The 20,901-nt window shown below is 40.6% G+C and overlaps 1 protein-coding gene across 11 annotated transcripts in view; it reads right to left on the bottom strand.

Annotated features, from left to right (window-relative positions):
* agap1 (ArfGAP with GTPase domain, ankyrin repeat and PH domain 1) overlaps positions 1–20,901 on the bottom strand; it is a 667,156-nt gene that overhangs the window by 337,463 nt on the left and 308,792 nt on the right. For all 11 annotated transcript variants that reach the window (XM_048534221.2, XM_048534222.2, XM_048534223.2 and 8 more), the window contains exon 3: positions 8,988–9,075. In XM_048534221.2, the coding sequence (XP_048390178.1) occupies positions 8,988–9,075 (88 nt within the window). The remainder of the gene's footprint in view (positions 1–8,987; positions 9,076–20,901) is intronic.

The following is a 20,901-nucleotide window of genomic DNA, read 5'->3' as shown; positions in this document are numbered from 1 at the left end:
GAAATTTTTGAAAGGAAACACCTTTGACCACAAGGCCATCAGGCAGTGGTCAGCACGTAGTATCCTCAAGACCCTTCGGGAAAAGGAGAGGGTGGATCCTGTCGTGTGGTTCCCCACGCAGACTGCCAAAGTCGTTTGGCAGAATGCCTCATCGCCAGAACTTTCAAACAAGCACAAGGACATTGCTTGGCTGGCGCTGAGAGGGTCTCTGCCAGTGAGATCCTTTATGCATGCCTGGAATCTCTGCGCCACTGCATGCTGCCCTCGAGGTGGCTGCGGGGGGGGGGTGACGAAACTGTCGATCACCTCCTTCTGGGAGTGTGCCTATGCGCAGGTGGTCTGCAGGGGGATGCAGTGGTATTTGTCGAGGTTCGTCCCGAGCAGCTCCGTGATGCGGGACTCCGTGCTCTACGGGCTGTTTCCCGGGACGCACACCGAGTCGAACATCAACTGCGCCTGGAGGACCATCAATGTGGTGAAAGATGCTCTTTGGTCTGCCCGCAACTTGCTGGTCTGCCAGCTGAAAGACCTGACCCTGACTGAGTGTTGCAGACTGGCGCACTCCAAGGTCCAGGACTACATGCTGAGGGATGCGCTAAAGCTTGGGGCAGCCGCCGCCAAGGCGCGGTGGGGAAAGATCACGGTATGATACCCCTCGTCCAGAATGGTAAAATGGGCCCTATCTGGTAACTGGGCCCAGCTGGCGCCTTCCCCAACTGGTCAGGGGGCCAACGGGGACTGTGCGGGGTGACGACTGCCGGGGCGGTTTCTTTGCTTTGTGTTTTTTTCTTCTCTGTTTGTTTTTTTCCTTTAGTTGGTGTACGTACCCCCTGGGTAATCCGGAGCGGTCTGCATGACTGGGTAGGTGTGTAAATGTTTTATTTTTTGTACACGAATAAAGTATATTTTTTCAAATAAAAAAAAAGTGACGATACGTCTGAAAACTAACTTTCCAGCTCAGCGAGCAAACTCACATCCAGAATCTTGCATTATTCAAAAACAGGTAGTATTTAGAAGGGGTTCATTTGATTTATTAGTAGTATAGTTAATATGTCCACTATTAGAAAGTCAGATTAAAAAATTGCTAAATAAAAGCCAAAAGAACTGCAACTGCTGTAAATCAGGAACAAAAACAAAGTTGCTGGAAAAGCTCAGCAGGTCTGGCAGCATTTGTGAAGGAAAAAATGAGTTAATGTTTCGGGTCTGGTGACCCCTCCTCAGAATTCAGTAAACAAATTGTTACTTGTTACTTGTTAATTGTAAAGTAACCGTTAGGAATTTATTTTATTTAACCACTAGAAGTTGTTGAAAGGCAGGTCACACCACTTTTCACAATCCTTTTACAGATTATAGAATGGAGCGTTCCTCTGTGGGTGTTTCGGGGTGAGTTTACAGATGGAGTCAACTTCCGCTTTTTAACAATTGTCTGACTGGCTGCTAGATACAGATTCAATGATAGTCTCCATAAGGGAACTGGAAAAATATGTAGAGAAGAAAACACCTGTAGGGATACACCGAAGAGCTGGAGAGTGGGGCTGTTCTTTGGAACTTCTAATGAGCCCAATAACCTCCTCTCTATGCTGTACTATATAGCTGATGATATATAATGGTTTAAACTAAAGTGTTGCTGACGATATTTGACACACAAACAAGATGGCACTGCACTGCTTTATAGAAGCATCTGAGATAACAACTTGCAAGAAATATTACTGCTCAACAAGCTGCAATAATTAACTATACAGTCACATCAGGTAGCATTTCTGGGTCAGTTCACTTGAGCTGATGCCATGCATACTTTCAAACGTGGTAACATGCATTTTAAAAAAAAACTTATTGAAAAGAGAATAACCACACCATTTTCTCGGCCAAGCACAAACGACCACTCTGACAACATGAGGACAAGTAATTTTTTTACAATCATTTACAGACCAGATCAGACATAAAATGGGTAGTTTTGCAGGCTTCTAAACCTGAAGGTCTCATTCTACTCACAATTACAATTTTTGAATTGCGCCATAAGATAGTGTCAAACTACGTCATCTTTCAGATCAGAATACTGCCTGTCAAGGTTTGCAGGTAATACAATATAGAAACAGGCCACTAAGGCCCAACTAGGTTCATGTCACTTTTGCTTCATTTGAGCCTCAGCCCATTTTATTTTCCTAATTTAAAGCTTTCAGTCCAATTGTCTATCATCTTCCTCCTTTGTTATTCCAGTTTCCTCTTAAACACATCCACACTATTCACTTCGGGCATCGAGGTCTGCAGTCGAGTACAGAATTGTATGCAGTGTTCCACAAGTTACCAAACAAATGTCCTGAAACACGACCTACCAACTCCTATACTCAGTGCACTGTTCAATAATGACAAACATATCAAATGCCTTCTTCATTACCCTGTCTACCTGTGGCTCCACTTTCAAGGAACTATGAACCTGCACTCCAAGGTCTCTTGGGTCAGCAACACTCCCCAGGTCTTTAACATTAAATGTATAAGCCCTGCCCTGCCCTGATTTGCCTTTCCAAAATGTAGTTTATCAATGCATTTATCAAAATTAAACTCCATCTATCACTTATCAGCCCATTGACACATCAGATCAATATCCTGGTGCACTCTGAGGCAACCTTCACTGTCCACTACAGCACCAATTTTGGTGTTATCTGCAAACTTACTACATTCACATCCAAATCATTTATATAAGTGAGAAAAAAGCAGTGAACCCAGCACTGATCCTTGTGGTATGCCACTCATCATAGGCCTCCAACCTGAAAAGAAACTCTCCGCTATCTCCCTCCGTCTCCTATCTTTGAACCAGTTCTGTACCCAAACGGCTTGTTCGCCCCGTATTCCATATCATCTAACCTTGCCAACTGGTCTACCATGCAGAACCCTGTCGAACACATTACTGAAGTCTGTATAGATCATATGCACCCCTATGCCCTCATCAATCCTCTTCATTACTTCTTCAAAAAACACTCTCAAGTTAATGAGACACGATTTCCATGCTGACCACACCTAATCAGTCCTTGCCTTTCCAAATAAATGTAAATCAAGTCCCTCAGGATTCTCTCCAACAACTTGCCCATGAATGACGTCAGGCCCACCGGTCTATAGTTCCCTGGCTTTTTTTTACCACCTTTCCTAAATAGTCAGCCAATTTCCAGTATTCCAGCACCTCACCTGTGGCTATTAATGATACAAATATCTCAGCAAGGAACCCAGCAATCCCTAGCCTCCCACAGAGTCCTAGGATACACCTCGTTCACGTCTTGGGGATTTATCCCCCAGCACCACCTCTTCTGTAATATGGACATCTCAGCAACAGGAAGATTTGAAATTTTTTCCCCAGTGGGGAAGCAACTATCCTTTAGAAAAAGTAAGCTTTTGCACAAGGTGGAAATAGGAGCACGTGCAGGCAGCTATATCTTCCAAAAATACAAATGTAATCTTTCAATAATAGGTTGCTGCCTTACACAACAGGACACGTTTAACATAAAGAATGTGGGGGAGAATAAATTGAGAGTATAGCTTTGTTATAGAAATGTCAGAATAAATTAACTGAAAACAGCTTTTAAATTCCATGCGTTCCCTTCTTGTTTTTTTTACACATACCTTTTATGTTTTCCCAAATACCTAGATCCTCAGTTGGCATGCATCAAAAGAGAGACCTATTCTCAATCCTATCAATACATTCATGTGAAGTCGTCACTGGCAGTGGTGTGAGTTGATTGCTTCCACTCCCAATTTTTCTTTGAGGGGAGTAAAAGGAACATAACACAGGTACAACAATAGGCCAGTTAGCCCACTGCCCTTGGTCTACCATTTAATACAAACATGAACCATCTTTTATCTAAATATCATTCTCCTGTTCTCCTATGCCCCATGCTGCTTTTAAAATCTAGAAATCTATTGCTTTTTTTAAAAACATATTCAGTGCCTTGGTGTCCACAGCCTTATACATTAGAGAATTCCACAGGTAAACCACTTTTTGAGCGAATAAATTATTCCTCATCTCATTCCAAACTGAAGTACCCATATCCTGAGATTATAAACCCCTTGTTGCAGATCCCCTGCATACACAAGGAACAGCATCCTTAAATCCAGTGTATCTAGCCCTGTCAGAATTTTATGCATTTCACTAAGATTCCCCTCTCATTCTTCTAAACTCAAGGTAACATGACATATTTGATCAAATCTCTCCTCTTTTGACAATCCTGTCATTCCAAGAATTGGTGCAATGAACTTTCGCTATACTCTCTAAATGGTAGACATATCCTATGTTACGCAAGACCACAAAAACTACACACAATACTCCAAGTTTGGTTTCAGGGGAGTTAGACATGCTCCCACATTCATACCCCCCACAGTGAAGACTTACATGCCACGTGCTTTCCTAGTTGCTTGCTGCACCTGCATATTTGCTCTTAATGCCTGAATCACAAGGATACCCCGTTTGTTTCATCCATTAATATTTCTAATTTATTGTCATTTGAATAATATGCTATTCCGTTTATTTTCTGCCTAATTTCTGCCCGACATACGATACGTACATGCCATCTTTAACTTAACAAAACATCTATGGTGCATCACTGAGACATTATAAAACAAACATTGACACTAAGATACATTATAAAGGTATTACGGCAGATGGCCAAAGGTTTGCTTAAAGAGCTGGACCTCTTTAATAAAGATAGACAGTGAGGTTGACAAGGCAGAGGGACTTAGGGAGAAAATTCCAAACCTTAGAGCCTCGGTAACGGATGTCACAGCCACAAAGTGAAGTGACTGAAACTGGAGATAATCAAGTGGCCAGAATTAGCAAATGATGAATATTTCAGGATGGTCATTGGGCTGGAAGAGACTACAAAATTGAGATTATGGGAAGATTTGGAAACAAAGATAAGAATTTTAAACTTAAGGCATTGTTTAACCAGGAACTCTGCGCAATATGAATGGACAAATGCAATTTGGTGCAAGTGAGGAGACAAACAGCAACTTTTTTGATGTGGGAGGCTTGTCTGGATTGCATTGAAATAGTTGAGTCTCGAGTTAATGAAGGTAAATATTACTGTATCAGCTGCAAAGAGGTGAGGCAGGCTTGGAGGTGCACAATGTTATGGAGGTGGAAATAAGAGGTTGCAATTTCATCTCAGGGTAACATATGCTACTTGAAAGTGCAAACAGTGGGTTCAGTCTTGCGTCAAATGCCATGGAGAGGGATAAAGGCATTGGCAACAGAACAGAATCTGTGGTGGGGACCGAAAACAATTGGGTTCGATCATTTTAATATTTAATAAAAGGAAACTTTGCTTATCTAGCACTCGATGTCACGCAGAAGAGTCACAAGAGATAGGGTGAGATAGTGATGGTTTCATCAGTAAACATGCAAGAGCTAATACTTTGTCACTTTGACTGACAAAATGCAAGTGAGAAACAGAAAGAGGTTAAAGATGAATTCTTGGAGGAAATTGTGGGGGAACGGTAAGAGAAGCCATCAATGGTGATTCTCTGGTATGGCTGGATAGACATGGGCTCAATCGGGGCTAAGGTTGAGAAGTAAGAGGAAGGATAGTTGCCTTTGTAACAGACAGATGGGATGTCATTTGTGCCTGTCATCAAAGCCATTTCAATACCCTGAAAGGGTGGGATACCCACCTGCCCATGATGTGACTTTGACATTGTGAGAAGGAACTCAACATGTTAAGAAAGATAAGCATAGAGATGGCACTCTTAAATCTGAAGTTAGTTGGGGGAGGAATGTGTTGGTGGAGGAAGAAATCTTGAATTAATAGGGTTCCTGAAGTTAGCTTCCCTGAATGGAAAGTGAAGGCTAATTGTGACAAACTGCTAATTAGAATATTGGTTCTCCACGAAGTACACTCCAGGTGGCACTTTTCATAGAGTTACCATGGCAACTTCATTGTGGTTGCAGTGCAATTCCATTAGCCAAAAAAAAGATAATCAAAGAACAGGAATTATTTCTCCAGCAACATGCAAAACAGAGGCAGACGTTTTCCACATTCAAAATAAATGAATAAATACAGGCAGTATTTGCCATGGAAATGATTATTCTGACAGAAAACATGGGATTTACTACAAGGTGCCTGATAGACAAACAGATTGAGATGTATCAACATTACAAGGATGGGCACACGGAACAATCAGAACTGTACTGTACAGTATTAGAAGCTCTTCCTTCCTGAAGATAGGATTGCTGCTTTCACGAATAGAGAGAGTACATTTACCTGCATCCATGTCTGCAAAGAATGGAACAGCCAGTCATCAGTAACAATATGACTGAAGGCACACATTTACTGCTCCTAAATTGCCTAGTGTATGCCAGTAAGCCAAACACAACTGTAGAGACAGTGCTTCTTTTTAACTTAGTCCCTCTGGATCATTTGTGTATGACCTATTTTGTACAAGCATGCATTTTTAAAATGTCTTAACCCAAATTTATCAGTTAGAAGCCTGAGATTGCTTCCCATTCAGTCATTTGGTTGGCAAACTGCAGTTTTCTTATTTTAATAAATATTGGCTGTTTTTCTTGAAACAGGGCATCTAACACTGATACAAAGTGCGATATGAGCATGGTTTGAAAACAGTTCAAATTTGGGAGTGGTTTGAGAGTTCCAAATGCAAGAAATAAAATCAAAGTGGATTTCAATAATACAAATACAATTATATTTACAATGTATTATTTGGGAATTAAGGCCAAAGCAGATAATTCTTGACTGTGTATCAGTAGATTTTGGGCTCTGCAAGCTGCTGCTGCTGAAAAGAACGCAAATTAAAGAGAGGTGCCAAATCCAGTTCTGAGCTATGTCAAGCCAGTGGAGTACAGGCTGCTGCAACAGCTTTCAATGTCTTAGAACAGGCTGTAATTGGCTAGGTTGCCACAGCATATTCATTCGACCTGAAGCAAATTCTGTGGGGAAAGACAGTTAAGTGCTCCAAAAACAATTAAATGCTGTTGAAGAGGAGCAGAGCAGAGAAGTACATTCATGTGGAGGTACACTGGCATACATTGTTCAGGATCATTGGCAATTATGAAATTACATCAGAGCAAGGTGATCAACACCATGAGGGGGTATGAAATAAAGCTAGAAAAAATGTGAAATGGAATCACCTGCCTCCCCCACAACTCCAATAGGTAATCACAGACCACAGAGTACAGTCAAGTTTGAATTTGAATACCATGATATTTGGAAGTAGAGAAACACAGTTTCACAGATAAATTAAAATGCACCTCTCCACACAAATGTATTTTATATTCTGCATTAAACTCAAGGTACTTATTGGTTGAAGTAATAAGCCCAAATCAATTCAATTCAAAATCTCAATTTTATCCTGCCTGCTCATTATTGCAGACTATTTAAATTATTAGTACATTGAGATAGAATTAGCATGCTGGTTTGTAAATTTCAGATTGCTTTTGTTTGAGCAACACAATGCTTAACTGCTACACTGGGTAGATTTTGATGATCAGTGTTAACAGAATGACTGTCTGGGAAACAAAATGGCCCTAGAGATAATCTAATAGCTTTCGTTACTTTGGAAAACAGCAGGTTTAACCTTTAATAGTTAATAAACCGTTCCAAGATCAGTTCAACAGAACAAAGCAACATATTCTTTTAGAAAAAATGTGTTGGTAAGAAAAAAAAACAAAGAAATTTCAGAACTGAGTCAGAAGTTTAGCCCTTTTTGACAGCACACACTAACCAATAAAGAGAGGCTATTATAAAACAGTTCGCAAACAGACAGAGGCACAAAATTGCAGATACATTCAAAGTACACCATGATTTAGGAGGATGAACTAGGAATCACCCAAGGATTACATTAAAATATAACATCAAATTACTTTCATTTCAGAAATATATTTCATAAAGTATCCCATGCATTATTCTGGGTATAAACGCCAGATATAAACCACAATGCAATTAAAAAGCTTTTAGTGTTGGGTGAGAGGCAGGGAAAGGGTGTGAGCTAATGCAAAGATGAAGGCAAAAAGTAACCTCCATCACTATATCCTACTCCATTAATATTTTTCTCTTTTTAACCTTAAACAGGTCTGCATGAGTATGCCCATTTTTACAGGCTATGCACTCAGGAAGCATGGAGAATACCATGAGTAACATGCGGGTCATTCAGAAAAGACATTCTAAAATAACCATAGGAAATTTCAAAATATACCATTAATGTGACAGGCACATCAGTCAAGGTAAGCCCTACAACTGCCATTGAGCTTTAGGCAGTGGCATGCTATTTCCAGACAATTAGTAAGTATGCTTATTTAAAATGAAGCTCAATATCTGATAAATGTTTCTTCTACTAATCAATAATTGAGTGAAGTGTTTCTCACGCAGTGGCAGTCATTATCCAGCAACACAGGTGCTCGTTCACATCGCCCTCACTCAATGGGTCATTCTTCATGTCAGGCTATTCCACAAAAAGAACATTAAAGCTGCGGCTTTCACCACAAAGGCACTCTGGCAGGTGGTGATGATATGAAAATGTGGCCAGGTTTCCCAGGACATCAGGATTCACTACAGCACCAAGGGTCAACCATTCCAAAGGAGATCAGATAATTCAGCATGGGAAAGCTTTGAAACTTGGAACTATCACAGCACACACTGTGGTGCAGTTATCCACTGGATAGTATGAGTGCGCTTACATGGACTATTATTCCAGCACAATCTGTATAACTTGAAGAATGCCAGTCAACTAAGCATGACCTGTACAAACTGAGCCTAAATGCAGCAAGCTCCACAAAGGGTGCTGCTTTTGCTCATTAGGTGAAGACCTGGTGATCTTACTTATGTACTAAATCTGAGCAGTCTTATTTAACATTACCTGTATATTAGACGATCAATAATTAACCTGTACAGCTGCATTTAGACTGAACAGCCGAAAGGTCCAAAATGTATCTTCAATTGACCTCTTAATCGAAAGCGAAACACTTCAAAATCAAAATGCTCTTTGCTTACCCTCAGGTGATTCCTCCTGGACATAAGTTCCTGTCAGATATCGATGGACCAAGGCAGACTTGCCACTGGCTAAATTACCAACAATTCCCTGAAAGACAAGATTCAGCATCAATTAGATGTCTTTTTACCTTGGAGACACGTTGGAACATTTTAGCCTCAGTATGCATCTCACCACTGCAGATATTATGCAAAACATAGAACCAGTTTCATGTGAAATTTCCAACTGAAATACTCATGTCCATTAGTTTCACGCCTTCATTTTGAAGGGAAGTTATAACCTCTAGTAATTATTAAATAATTAAACATCTCCAGAACTTAGCATGGGAAAATTCAACAAACCAGTTCAAATGGTTTTCATGGCTTCTAGGGCAGCAAAAATTTGATGTCTCAATGCAATTCTATGTTCAATTGATCCTGTGCCTTCCCAATTGCAATGACAGTTTTTCAAATAATACAACAGTTTCCACAAGACTTTAAAAAAAACTCGTAAAATTCAGCACACAAAAATAATGTAGGTCAATATGCAGAGAGGTTGCCAAGGGTTTACTGGTTAATTTCTAAATGCAATCTCTGCCTCCTTACTATGCAACTTACCTTACAAAAAAACTGCAACCTAATTCTGTCAAGTCCTCATTTGATCATAAGTCCAAAAAGAAACAAACATCTCCAGATTTTCCAGGAAGCCTCGTTTCAAAACAGTGCAGTACTTTGCTGTACAGACACAAACTGGTCAAGAAAAGAAATACAACATCGAGGGAGAACAACCTTACTACTGTATGACAGGAAAGTGCTGACTGACTGGAGGATGGATTCAATTGTTAGGGGCATTGTCATGTAAAAAGAAACCAGTTACATATTGACCAACAGTTAACTGATAATCTTTGTTTCAATTTTAATCCAGTCAGGTTAAATGCGATTGGCCAAGATCTTGCCATGGGACACGACCCAAAGAATAAGTGTAATCGTGTTTGTGTTTTATTGAAACAGGTATCCTGGGTATACATGTTCTTTCTGATTTCAAAGAACAAGGCTCTATGTATTAAAATATACAGCTTCCTGCATAAACAAACACAGACACGAGCTTGACTGACAATCTTAAATTGGTTCAACATAATTCTTTTCACACTCAGGATTATCCAGCAACTGTTTTCCAATTGCAGAATCACATCTGATATTAGATTTACATTCTAAGATTTACAAGCATGGACTGGCTGGGTACAATTAGTAACTCGAATGTTGGGAACTGCTGAAGGAAATATTGCTTGATACAATTCAAGGTTGTGGGACGTCTTTGCTACAGCTGGTTTTGACCAAGATTTTCACAGTCATGGTGAATTTTGAAGAGAGCATTTAAGACTTGCATTTTGATGATGTTCTCTTTTGACCTTGTTAGCCTACTCATCAATGTACTATTCAAGAAACTGCACTTACATCTTTATTACAGCAGTCTAGATCTAAATCCACTGCTGTCTTAGGAGTCAGTATTTTTTGATCCTGTGAACTTTGCAACTTGCGCAGCTGAGTTTCTTTCAACAACATCACAGAGGCCAAACCAATGGTATTGCCATGGGATTTCCACTAGGCCCAAATATCTCAAAAACATTTTTACTGGGTTCCATGAGGATTTGTCTTTGATGGAGTAACATCTAACCTCCGATTCTTTGCATATTTTCAAGCATAGATTATATGTCTGCTTCATTGAATCTGCAGCTGCATGAAAGGATTTCCTTTATGTTTTTGTGGGCTCTATCCTGTGCTCAAATTCACCTTTTAAATGGAGCAGTCAAATAAGACTCCTTTTATTGATGGCCTGGTTGAGAAATTGGCCACGGTTGTCTTGTCTTTTTTAAAGCTACCTTCACTGATCAATGTGGGCATGGGATTTCTGCAGTTCCATGCTCTCCAAGGTTGGTTTTACTGGCAACCTTGTAAGTAGGGCCCAGGAAACAGGTTAACCTTGCAAACCTTAAGCTGAAACAGAGTGTGTCAAAAACTCAGGTGCAGTACTGTCAGAGGCGCTGCCTTTTGGATGAGACATTAAATGCAGTCCTCAAGTCTGTTTTAAAGATTCCACAGCACTATTTTGAACAAGAGCAGTCAAATTCTCCTCAGTGTGTTGATCAATATCTACACCCTCAAACACCATCACTGAAATAGATTATCTGGTCATTGCCTTATTGTTATTTGTGGGACCTTGGTGTGAGAAAACTGCTACATTTCTCACATTACAACAGTAATGTGACTGAAACAAAAACAAAGTTGCTGGAAGAGCGCCGCAGGTCTGTCAGTATCCGTAAAGAAAATAATCAGAGTTAACATCTGATTTTTTTTCCTTGAGATGCTGCCAAACCTGCTGAGCTTTTCCAGCAACTTTGTTTCTGTTTCTGATTTACAGCATCTGCAGTTCTTTCCATTCTTGACTGAAAACTGTTTTTAGAGGGGTTGGGTTCCATAAAAGCAAGTTCCTTCTTTCAACAATTTTGTTGTAAAAGTTGATTCTTAACATGCTACTCCAACACTGTACTGAATGTTCAAAAGATGTACAGTCCTGTGGCTCCAATGCTCTTCATGATTCAGCTTTACTGAGAGCCATGGATGGCTGTCAAAGGTGAAGAGAAAGACAGAGTAACAGCAAAGCGACCCACAATCAGCAGACTCCAACAAATTAAACAAGATTGCAGGTGGCCCTTGGAACATTGTCCTCCTCGCACCAAAGTAGGAATATAATAGCACCCTTAAAGCAATTCTACCAAATTGTAACAGCACAGTCCGCCATGTAGCTGCTGGAGATTTATCCCTTCCCCCTACCCAATTCTTCTTTCTCTTACTCTTTGATGCCTTGGGGCCATTCTTCAACCCACGACCAAAGAGGGCAAGGAATGGAGATGTCTTGTATTCTCATTCTGTCATGTGTGGCTTCTAGGAGGTATATTCAAGAAACCAAGCAATGAGAAAGAGTACAGATACACTCCCATTTTCTGGTTAATCATTCTATCATGCTACATTAAAAATAATACAGAATTCAACCATAAACCTGCAATAACAGGCCAATCTACCACTTTTTTAAAAAGAACGCATACATACACATACCAAAAATTTCAATTGCAAATGAGACACAAAATGTCACCTCATTAAGCAACTTCCAGGCACCAGATTTATTCAACAAGATTTTCTTGCGGCTTTCCTCTCCAGCAGAATAACACTCTCTGCATAACTGAACTACGTATACATCAACTTATACAAGAGGACTCTATCCAATTCCTGAGCTTTTCCACAGCAGGATATCACCGGAGAATCTGCCTCTTTATGTGTAACAGGGCTCATTACTGAGCCAAGGTGGCAGAAGGTTGGGTGATGAGCTGCTTTATCAGCCTGGATTCATGCCTGAAACCTTTGATTTCCTCTCATTTTTGTTCATCAGCATCTTAGTCCTATCTTTTGTAAAAGCTGTCAAAAGTATATAATGCCCCTCAACTTTGGCAGTTAATTGTTCTTTCCTTTCAATCTTCGTTTGCATATCATCCCTTCTTGCCTGCATCTATGCATTCCCTGCTTCTATCCAAATTCTTACAATTCAAAAGGACAAAATCAAACCTGTCTCCTCCAGTTTTGCTAGAATTTCTTTTGTTCAACACTTGCAGCACCAAAAACATTTTTGAAGCTCTCATTTCAGAAAAGAAATTGTGATACCTCCTTTTAAAATCAAATTGTTCTACCCCTAATTTGTAACGGCCAGCTAAACACTTGAACATTGCTACGTTTTAGTATTTTAAAAAAGAAATATCAGTAAAAAAGTTCTCTTTTCAAAGAAGAGCACAGCAAGCTTAGCACTTCTAAGGAGCTTACAGTTACAGCAATATTCTGCTTTCCTGCTGAAATGAAGAATCAAAGCAGAATAAAAGAAAATTTATATAATTTATACAAATTATATTTGTATCACACTTTCCATGACTATGGGATGTTCAAAGTGCTTTACAGTTAATGAAAATTCTTTTGAAGTAAACTGTAATATAGGAAACACAGCAGACAATTTGCACAAAGTCTGTTCCTACAAACAACAATATGATAACAGCCAGACAATCTGTTTTCATGGGACGTTGATTGAAGGTTAAATATTGACCATGATACTGGGGATTACCTTGCAGGTCTTCTTTAAAATACTGCCTTTGGTTCCGTCATCTCCATTTGAGAGGACAGTGCTCCCTCAGAGCTATTTGACTCATGTCCTGGAGAAGGATTTGAATCCAAAGTCCTGTTTCTCAGAGATGAGAGTATTACTTGACTCATAGCTGACAGTATGAAGTAAGTTAATTACAACTCTAGTTAATCACTAAATAAGTGAATATCTATTCTATTCCTTCATCTGATCATCACTTGCATTGCCAGATTTATTCCATGCTGTGTTTTCAAAGAAATGATAGCCCTTCGAACATTTTAGTCTCAAGGGCCAGGACTATGGGTTAAATTGAAAAATGCAAAAGTGCCAACTACCTGTATATGATGTGTTAAGGATCACTAAGTCAAGGGGGATACACGATAACCAAGTGTGAAGCTGGATGAACACAGCAGGCCAAGCAGCATCTCAGTTTCTGCTCCTGAGATGCTGCTTGGCCTGCTGTGTTCATCCAGCTTCACACTTTGTTATCTTGAATTCTCCAGCATCTGCAGTTCCCATTATCTCTGATCACTAAGTCAAGGGGGAGTTGTGTTAAGTACATCAGCATTGTGGTCACACCTGTTTTAGCCTCCGGTTAAACTGAAGCATGTTTAACACAAAGGGTGAAAGTACGGATGATCAATATTGCAGCAAGTTTGAACACTGAATTTTATAAGAGTGACATTTTAGAATTGACAATTTAAGAACAGAATCTCCAATTACGATATAGTATTGATAAGAGTGAGCTACAGCATGTTCAGCAATTCAACATCTCTTTAAAGCAGATTGATCCTGTGTGAAACACAAATCAAAACATTGCTAAACAGTATGGACATGGACATGAAGGAGAACAACTTTTTGTGAAGTAAGAATGGCATTTAGCCAAATAATTAATTGAAATGATTCAAACAGGAAACAGTGAGACAGGAAGGTGTGAATCTGACACTATACCTAAGTGTAACTGATGAGTTCAGGGAATAAGTACCATTAAAATTAACAGGGCCTGCAAGGCAAAAGTATAAATACAAGGACCCTGACACTGGGCAGAGTGAGTGAGAGCAGGCAGACATGATCGATGAACACAATTAGAATTTTCAGGAGATGATGCAATAGAGTGGGAAATACAAAGAAGAGAGGAAGAGAGATAGAAGGGAGAAAGTAAGATGTAACATATTAATTTTAGCATTAGTTTAACAGATTAGGTTGGGAGACCTCAAATCGATTCTGTCCAAGCTTGAAGTACGTACCTTCTTGCTGTTACTGTCAGAAACACATGCAATGAGCAATGAAGTGGGGAATAAATACAACAATTGTAATCAATTCACAGATGGATCCTGTTCAGTCTTATGCATTTCGAGTAGCCAGGCACAATTCCAAGGTAAGGCCAATAGCCTTTCCCAGACCTTTCTGACAGCTAATAGCACACAAGAGTAGACTGTTTTTATTTCCAGTCTTTCTCTCGTCATCAAATAGCCAAACTTTTAGAAATATAATTTAGAGGATCATAAATATAAAATTATAGCATTCTACGGTACTGGCAAGTTCACTAAACGTTGACTTCAATGAATTCGAAGATAGTTTAAGGTTTTAGCAAAGATTTGTAACTCAGATTGTGCGTGAGGGCGCTGACTTACTTGCCAAGCTAGCTTGTTTTCATTCAGACGTTTCGTTACCATGCTAGGTAACATCTTCAGTGAGGCTTCCAATGAAGCGATGTTCTACCCTACTTGGAATTTATATGGTCTGGTCCATTATGGTGAGTAGTGTCATTTCCAGTTTTGTTCTATATGCGTTTGTATATGGGGTCCAATTCTATATGTTTGTTGATTGCATTATGGGTTGAGAACCATGCCTCTAGGAATTCCCATGCATGTCTATGTTTGACTTGGGCTGCTATGGTTATGTTGTCCCTGGTCTTCATTGTCTGAGTGTACTGATATTAAGGAAAGTTTGTGGTGTCATTTTGCTGCTAGCTGATTTTCGTGTATTCTGATAGCTGGCTTCCTTCCTGTCTGTCCAATGTAATGTTTGTGGCAGTCGTAGCATGGTATTCTACAATCTGACCCCACCACTCAAGACATTTTTCCATCCCCACCTTTGTCTGCCTACCGGAGAGATCACTCTCTCCGTGACTTCCTTGTCCGCTCCACAATCCCCTCCAACCCCACCACACCCGGCACCTTCGCCTGCAACCGCAGGCAGTGCTACACTTGCCCCCACGCATCCTCCCTCACCCCCATCCCAAGCCCCAAGACGACTTTCCATATTAAGCAGATGGTCACCAGCACATCTGCTAATGTGGTATACTGTATCCACTGTACCCGGTGTGGCTTCCTCTACATTGGGGAAACCAAGTGGAGGCTTGGGGGCCACTTTGCAGAACACCTCCGCTTGGTTCGCAATAAACAACTGCATCTCCCACTCACGAACCATTTTAACTCCCCCTCCCATTCCTTAGACGACATGTCCATCATGGGCCTCCTGCAGTGCCACAATGATGCCACCCGAAGGTCGCAGGAACAGCAACTCATATTCCGATTGGGAACCCTGCAGCCCAATGGTATCAATGTGGACTTCACAAGCTTCAAAATCTCCCCTCCTCCCACTGCATCACAAAATCAGCCCAGCTCGTCCCCGCCTCCCTAACCTGTTCTTCCTCTCACCCATCCCCTCCTCCCACCTCAAGGTGCACCTCCATTTCCCAACTACCAACCTCATCCCACCTCCTTGACCTGTCCGTCCTTCCTGGACTGACCTATCCCCTCTCCACCTATCTTCTCCTCTATCCATTTTTGTCCGCCTCTTGCTCTCTCCCTACTTATTTTAGAACCGTCTCCCCATCCCCCTCTCTGATGAAGGGTCTAGGCCCGAAAGGTCAGCTTTTGTGCTCCTGAGATGCTGCTTGGCCTGCTGTGTTCATCCAGCTTCACACTTTGTTGTTTTGTAAAATTTGTTGGTTTTGCATGTTGTGGGAATGGGGTCTTTAATCCTTGAGTGTTTGTCATAGACTGGCTGTGGATTTGTGCGCTATCAAGATTCATAGTGGTCTTATGAGTCTCGTTGTCAGTTCTGACATGTTCTTGATATAGGGCAGTGTGGCCAGTGTGTTAGGGTGTACTGTGCCCTCTTGTTGTTGTCTATTTAGTAGGCGCTTGTGGATAAAGTTGTGAAGATATCCATTCATAGCAAAGATTTCGTATAAGTGCACTTCCTCTTTCCTGTGTTGTCCTGACGTGTTGAAGTGAGTGGTGGCTTGTTTAAATGGTCTCCTAATATAACCTTTATTGTGGGCATTAGAGAGGTTGCAGTGAACATTGAGGATTTGGTCAGTATGGGTTGCATTTCTGTATTCTGAGGTTTGGAACTCCTTGTTGGTCATACATTCAACCCTGACATCCAGAAACGGAAGCTAATTGTTGGTTTCTTCTTCTCTTGTGAATTTAATCCTGGTGAATACATTGTTGATAAGGTGGTGGGTCTCTTCTAGTTTGCTGCATTTAATAATGTCAATTGTGTCGTCCATGTATCGGATCCACCGTTTAGGTTGAATGCAAGGGAAGGTAATATGTTCTAGTCTTTGCATGGCTGCCTCTGCGACGAGTCCCGAGATGGGTGACCTCACCAACAATGTGTTTGCTGGGATTAAATTCACAAGAGAAGAAACCAGCCATCAGCTTCCATTTCTGGATGTCAGAGTTGAATGTATGACCAAAGAGGAGTTCCAAGCCTCAGAATACAGAAAAGCAACCCATACTGAACAAATCCTCAATTTCCACTGCAAACACCCCAATGTCCGCAAACAAAGCTGTATTAGGAGACTATTTAAATAGGCCACCACTCACTTCAACATGCCAGAACTACACAGGAAAGAGTAACAGCACTGATACAAAATCTTTGCTATGAACGCATTTCCCCACAACTTCATCCTCAGATGTCTACTAAATAGACAACACTACAAGAACACAGTATACCCTAACACACTGCCCTTAATCAAGAACATATCAGAACTGACAAGACTCCTAAGACCACTAGGAATCATGGTAGCACATAAGCCCACAGCCACACTACGACAAATACTCAAAAGGATTAAATACCCTGTTCCCACAACTTGCAGAACCAACGTAGTTTCCAAAATATCATGCAATGACTGTCACGAATATCACATCAGACAGTAAGGAAGGAAACTAGCCATCAGAATACACAAACATCAGCTAGCAGCAAAATGACACAACGAGCTTTCCTTAATAGCAGTACACTCGGACAATGACGGCCATCAGTTTAACTGGGACAACGTAACCACACTAGCGCAAGCCAAACACAGACATGCATGGGCATTCCTAGAGGCATTGTTCTCAACCCATAATGCAATCAACAAACATACAGAATTAGACCCCATACGCAAACCCATACAGAACAAAATCGGAAATGACACTACTCATCATAACAGACCTGACAGTATAAATTCCAAGTGGAGTAGAACAATATCACTCACTGATGATGTACCTCGCATGGTGACGAAACATCTGAATTAAAAGAGTTCAGTGAGCAAGTCAGTAACCTCAATTCAAAGATAGATTTACAAAGAACTCCATCAAAAGGTCAGCCTCTCTAGAAGGGACAAAAACAAATGCAAATGTCCCCACACATTCTGAAGTGTGCAGAAATTCTGATCAGCATTGGAAACATTTTCCACCCTTGTTGGATTAAAAATACATATGCTTTCTATCAGTTCTGCCCAAGGATTTCCTATCAAGTAGTAGAGGTCAATCCAGGAATCAGGGTAATGCGGAGCTCATTCTCACTCTTTGAGCAGGGAGCATGTCTTATCCTGTCATTTAAGCATCCAGTCACTACAATGGCAGCTACCGAGGGGAAAAAAAGTGTATGTGCCGGTGCTAGGTGAGAGAGGGGTAATGGTGCCACGTGGATTAAAGGGTTATGGAGTAGGTGGCTGAGATTGTAGGGTGTTGCCGAAGACGGTGAGGGGTTATGGTAGCTTTGGTTCAGGGAAATGGGTTTATCAGGTCAGAAGAGGGTGCATCATAGGTCAGGGAGAGGGGCTGCGAAGTTTTGCATTGGATTTTCCATCAATGTTGATAGTTAATGTTTTAGTTTATTACTTACCCAGGAGTTAGAGTAGGATTTTAACCTCCAACCTTCCTTGGTGAGTAACAGACTTAAGTTCAAAACACTCTGCAATCTCTAACTTTGGCTCAGAGTTGGGAACTTCTTTTTAAGAGATTTCCATACATTAGGAAATTGTTGAAGTAAATTTAAGTATCTTGGGTAATTCCTATGGAATTGGCTGCATTGGAATTGTTGCACATTGTCAACCCATTTTTCCAGCTGACCAAATCTCCACTGATTTCTGGGAACAAGAATTCCACAGACTAATAATACTGAAAAAAAACTGTCTCTTCACCTTACTCCTAAACTGTATCCTCTGATCCTCTCATCTTCACCACAAGAAAAGCCATCCTCCTGAAATCCAACCTGATTCAATGAGATTATTGCTCATTCTTTTGAACACCAACACATATATTCCCATCCTGATCAGCCTATCCTCACAGGAAATGAGTATCTTTTTTGAACTGCTTCTGATAAAACGTGACCGATTTTCAAATAAGGCAATCAAAACTGTACACAATACTCCAAACATGGTCACACCAATGCCCTCAGCAGCTGCAGCAAAACATCCCTTTTGTGTTCAATTTTCCTTGCAAAAAATCACAACTTTACATTTCCCTTCCTAATCCTGCAAGTTAACTTTTTTGATTCATGAACCAGGACACCCAGGTCCCTATGTACCACCAACTTCTTCAACGTTGATTCATGTAAATAGTATACTGCTTCTCTATTCTTCTTGCTCATGTGCACAACTTCACATTTTCCTACATTAGACTCCAATGGTTGATTTATTGCCAGTCACTTAACTTATCAATTATCCATTTTCTACCTCCATCTCCTCTTATCAACTCACTTTCCTACCTATCTTAGTGCCACGGCAAATGTAACAACTGCACATTTGGTTCTACCATTCAAATTATTGGTATAGTTTGTAAATATTTGAGGGACCCATCTCCAACCTCTGTTGCACTCAACTTGGTACAGTTAGCAAAACCAAAAAAGACACACTTAGCTCTGTTTTCTGTTAGTCAACTAATTTGTCATTCATGCTAACATGTTCTCCTCCTCCCACCTACTCCAGCCCTACCCTCACCCTCATGCTCATGCTGTGAGCTCTCATTTGTGTAATCATTTTGATGGAGCATCTGATGAAATGCCTGTTGGAGATCCAAGGAGACCACATCTCGTTTGTTACTTCATCAAACAAAACACTAACAAAATCAGAGTTCAGAAAGTACACACTACCATGTCCTAGCCCCCAACCCCACACACCAGGCCTTGTAATCACAGTCTGCCATTACACACCACCTACTGTTAGCAACTAACAGTCTCCATTAACAGCTAGTCACTCTCCAAGAGAGATTGTTATCCACTCTTTTGTCTGTCCAACTGTTCTTCTCTCTCTGTGGGCTCTATCCCCACCTATCATTTACTCCTTACGTCCATCCCCACTCCCCTATCTTCTGCATATAAAATGACCTTTTTCTAGCTACCATCAGTTCTGAGGAAGAGTCACCAGACTGAAACGCTAACGCTGATTTCTCTTCAGAGATGTTGCCTGACCTGCTGAACTTTTCCAGCAACTTCTGTTTTTGTTTGTGCTCTAACTAATACCTTATACCGTTTTCGCAGAACCTTGAATACTTCATTCCTTTTGAAATAAAGGCCAACATTCCAAAAGTTTCCCTATTATCCACTGAACACGGGTGATAACTATTTGCAATTCATGGATGACTCCTCTCAATCCCTCTGTTTCATAGCTTTTTATACTCTTTCTCCATCTAAACAATATTATGCTCCTCTGTTCTTCCCACCTCACATTTTTCCACATTATAATCCATCTGCCAAGTTTTTGCTCTCTTGCTTAGCTTGTCTGTATCCCTCTGGAAACTTGGCGTCACCTTCAGCCTTTGCATTCTCACATATTCTCAGGCCATCTGCCATAGTACATCCACTTTCCTCATTCAGTCATTAATATACATTGTAAATAATCACAGTTCCATCAACGATCGCTGTGGCACACCATTAATTACCATCATGAAAAATGACTGCCTTATCCCAACTCTTTCTTCTATTAGTTAACCAGAGAGTAATCACATATCATCTGCCACTGCATCTGTACTTTAAAGTTTTTTTTAAACAAAATTCACCAGCTCACTCTAGTTAGTTCTGTCTTTATAACTAGTAATTATCTCCAGGCACTTGTCCCCTTCAAAGTGAATATGAAATTCCATTATGTTATTATCACTGTAAACTACAAGCTCCTTTAATATGAGGTAACTGATTAAGCCCATCTCAGTGCACATGACCATATCTAGAAGAACCTTTTTCCTCCTCCTTTCTTTCTAGGCTAGTGCATTCACTACTCAGTGTGGTCTCCTCTACATTGGAGGCCAAATACAGACTTGGTGGCTGCCTTGCAGACCACTTCTGCTCTTTCTGCAATAATGATCAGGATCTTCCAATGGTTACCATTTATAATACACCAGCTTACACTCATGCTAACATTTCTGTCCTAGCACCACCATCCCAACTCAAGCCTCGTCTACAGGCTTGCTCTCAGCAAAGTTGATCTCTTTTCTATTATCACCTACTGTTAACACTTATTCTTTATCTATCTTTTCTCTACCA

The sequence above is a fragment of the Stegostoma tigrinum genome, chromosome 7 (genome assembly GCF_030684315.1).
Source record: "Stegostoma tigrinum isolate sSteTig4 chromosome 7, sSteTig4.hap1, whole genome shotgun sequence".
In the NCBI taxonomy this organism is placed as follows: Eukaryota; Metazoa; Chordata; class Chondrichthyes; order Orectolobiformes; family Stegostomatidae; genus Stegostoma; species Stegostoma tigrinum.
This window is presented reverse-complemented; position numbering and strand designations above follow the sequence as displayed.